Source organism: Prunus mume, linkage group LG1 (assembly GCF_029339155.1).
Source record: "Prunus mume cultivar Tortuosa linkage group LG1, ASM2933915v1, whole genome shotgun sequence".
In the NCBI taxonomy this organism is placed as follows: Eukaryota; Viridiplantae; Streptophyta; class Magnoliopsida; order Rosales; family Rosaceae; genus Prunus; species Prunus mume.
In genome coordinates, this window is record NC_142698.1 from 17,116,194 (window position 1) to 17,119,531 (window position 3,338).

Below are 3,338 nucleotides of genomic sequence, written 5' to 3' on the forward strand. Positions count from 1 at the left end.
CGACTGAACATGTCGAAATGTCTGCAGCAGTAATCTAATATCTCATACATCTGAGAAAATATGCAATAAATATGTTAGTAAAATATCAATGAGGGGAGTATTTTTATTTTCTACAAACTGAATAAAAATAAAATATCAACAAAACAAACTGAATAAAATAAAATGAAGGAAAGAACAAGAAGTGGACCTTCTTGAAATAGGGTTGCTGAAGGAGGATGCAAACACACTGGTAATAGGACCTCCTGGTAATCACAGCTTCAACTTTAGGAACGTACCCTTGGATAGGATCCCCTAAGGCTTCAAACTTCTTGAGCACGTAAAGCTGAGTAGCACCATGTATTTCCAGTTATTATCTGGCTGGAAAATGTTGCACAACCCAACTCTTTTCCCAACTTTCTTTCAACTCTCTCAATGAGGTAGGACCCCAAATATTGTGGAATCAATCCTGTGATAGAGTTGGAAGTAAAATTGGAAATAGAGTTAGGTTGTAAAGCATCTTCCATGTGGATGTACGCATATATCTGTCCATGTATGCAAGTGGAAAAATGAAGGCGGACAAACTAATCCAGTGGTAAAGGTAGAGCATACTGAATCTGGTCATGAGATCCTCCAGAAGTGGCATTTGAGATGGCCCACGCAGCCTCCTTTTTTATGTCAAATTCTGCATGTTGGAGAAGTTGCACAAGCGGGAGGATTATATCAGCTTCAATCACAGCCTGTTAAATGGAATTGAATAGACAAAAATTGTAAGAACTGTATCAAGTAAAATCCTCCCAGATCAAATTAATTGCGGGACAAGGCAAGAAACAAGATCAAGGAAACTTCCTACAAGCAAAAGGGATTAAGAAAACAAATTCCAATACATATACAGAGACCATTCAAAACATCCATAGAAAATTTATAAGCATTTTCTTTGCCAAGTAATTATATAACTGGTAAGAAACAATATCAGTCAAAACAAAATAGAAGTGTTAATAAAATAACTAACAAACAAAATCTCCCTTCCTTGTGACAACTAGGCTATGTAAGTGTGGGGCTCTTACCCAACAATCCCCCAACCGATCTACCACTAAATGAAAGAGTACAAATAAAACCATCCAGTTATATCACGCAGTCATCCTACTTGTAGAGATGGTTATGAAACACCAGACACCCACCCTGAACATGAAAACGTAGTACAGTGGATTTAGTGGGTGCCATGCATTAACAAAATGCATGAGATAAGAAAAACTGATAGGTGCAAAATTTACTTATGTTGCGCTACGATCGGTACTTTGGTACCTTTAGAAGAAAATATTTGAATTTGACTTCTTAGTCCATACTGTCTAACAAGAGAAGTAGTGATTTTTATATTTAATAAAATCCACAATTTAAATACACTTTTTGGAACATGATGAACTTCAAATGCTCAAGAAATATATGTTCTTATAAATGCTTTTGTCAATTCATGACAAGTGAGTATCACAACTCTCTTTTCTTGTTTTTATTTTAACATTTGATGCAAACAATTTAAACTAAGTAGTCGAATTTAAATCCAGAAATCCAAATGCAATTTAACGGAATTTATACCTGTATTTGAATTTTATTCCCGGCTGTGATATTTGAAATTGTCCAACAAGCTTCTTTCTTGATGCTCTTTTTGTGATTTTGTGTGAGAAGTTGATGGAGGCGAGGGAGCACTTGGTTATCAATAACAAACTGGAACATATACAGAGGTCACTTAGTTGCTATGCATAGCAATGAAAATCAAGGCATTATAAAAAACAAAAACAAAAACATAGAACTGCTGTCCTGAAGGAAGAGCAGATTCGGATGACATTGGGCTCTAAAGGGTAAATACAAATTAGTGTTAATACCTGAGTCTGGGAATCATCACCAGTAACAATGTTTCCCACTGTCCGAAGAGCAGGTATAAGAACCGTAGGTGATGGATGACTGGCATAAACAAATCGTAGTAAATAAAAAATCACTCAAGGTGAGTATCCTAAACAACTATGCTAAGATAATAGTAACCAGTGAAGGCCACTGCCACATGTGAATAGTTTGTAGAGAGTATAGAAACTTACATCAGAAGCTCCATAAGTCGCTGGCAGACGCCCGCTTCAATCACAGCCTGAATTTTGTCATTTGGACCATCTGAGAGATATGATAGGGCCCAGCAAGCGTCTGTCAAGAATCAGAGGATGAAGAATCAATGGATGGGAAATCAAAGGATAAAGAACCAGAGGATGACGAATCAGATGATTGGAAATCAGAGGTTGAAGAATCAGATGATGAAAAATCTAAGGATGGAAAAAGTTATGGTAAGCAATTGATTTTAGGGACAAAAAAAAAGGAAAAAATTGTGCCTTGCAGCTTCTCTTTTTACATGTATATTCATTTTTTTTTTATCGTATGACATAATATCTATGTATTTGTTGTTATTCAATATAATGTGTTCACACTACTGATTTTTGGTTTTATGATCTTCATTCATTCATTGTCTTTAAAATAATGATTATTTTTATTGCTTCCATTGTATTTAACAATGGATCTACAAATTGCACACAGGGGAATGTAAGTATTGTTTGAAGGTGGATAAGCACCCTACACAACTATGCTCTTATAGGTATCGAGTCCCAAAGAACGCAATTGTTGGTGAGAGTTGTGTGGTTGCATGTCGTGTATGTGGCTGCTTCTTTAGAGACTCATGTTGTGCTGATTGTGGTATGAGCGTAGGACGTGCACTTCTTAAGGAATGTACAATCTGTGGGAAGGAAGAAGAACACTCAAATTTTGAGTGCCCGGAACGCGAGGAGAAACGTAAGAATTCTGGCTTTACTTACGACCCTTATACTGGTTCTTTTTCTGTCGAGATTCGCCCTTTGAAATAGGAGAGAAGGAAGAGTTAATTGTACTCTAGAGTTAAAGCAAACGAGCAAGGAGTGCTATTTTCCATAAATGCTATGCATCCTATCATTTTGATGTCTACATCGTGTATTGTTTTTATCACAAATGAATTGCAATTTGCAGCACCTGGTCTATTATATTGTTATGCTTGAAGATGTGAGAATCCATCTATTTATAAAATGTCTAAAGTAAAAGGTGGTTTTTATCTCAACATTTTGTTCTTCTCTTATGGGGTTAACATACTGAATTTTAATTTAAAACTTAGCTAAACAACTGGGCATGAATGACCATTGTTATGTGCAAAAGTTTAAATAACGAAGGTAGAATGCAAAAGTTTAAGAAAAGTTTCAAGTTGTATGTTGGGAGGAAGTTGAGTGGATCTGCCCTTTCTCTTGGTGGTGCTGTTTTCTTATCGAAGGCTAAGGCAAGTGGCCATTGCTGGGTTCGAG

General features: G+C 36.2%; 1 protein-coding gene across 2 annotated transcripts; it reads right to left on the bottom strand.

Moving 5' to 3' along the window:
• Positions 1–218: 218 nt before the first annotated feature.
• LOC148921171 (importin subunit alpha-4-like) lies at positions 219–2,169 on the bottom strand. 2 transcript variants are annotated; one of them, XM_089042141.1, is made up of 5 exons: positions 2,067–2,169; positions 1,857–1,935; positions 1,570–1,698; positions 589–716; positions 219–445 (listed from the first exon to the last, which is right to left on the bottom strand). In XM_089042141.1, the coding sequence occupies exons 1-5, from the start codon at positions 2,078–2,080 to the stop codon at positions 409–411; spliced, it is 387 nt and encodes a 128-aa protein (XP_088898267.1). In that variant the 5' UTR covers positions 2,081–2,169; the 3' UTR covers positions 219–408. The 2 variants fall into 2 exon arrangements, with proteins under 2 accessions (XP_088898267.1, XP_088898269.1); XM_089042143.1 differs by having other exon boundaries at positions 243–322.
• Between the last annotated feature and the right edge of the window lie 1,169 nt (positions 2,170–3,338).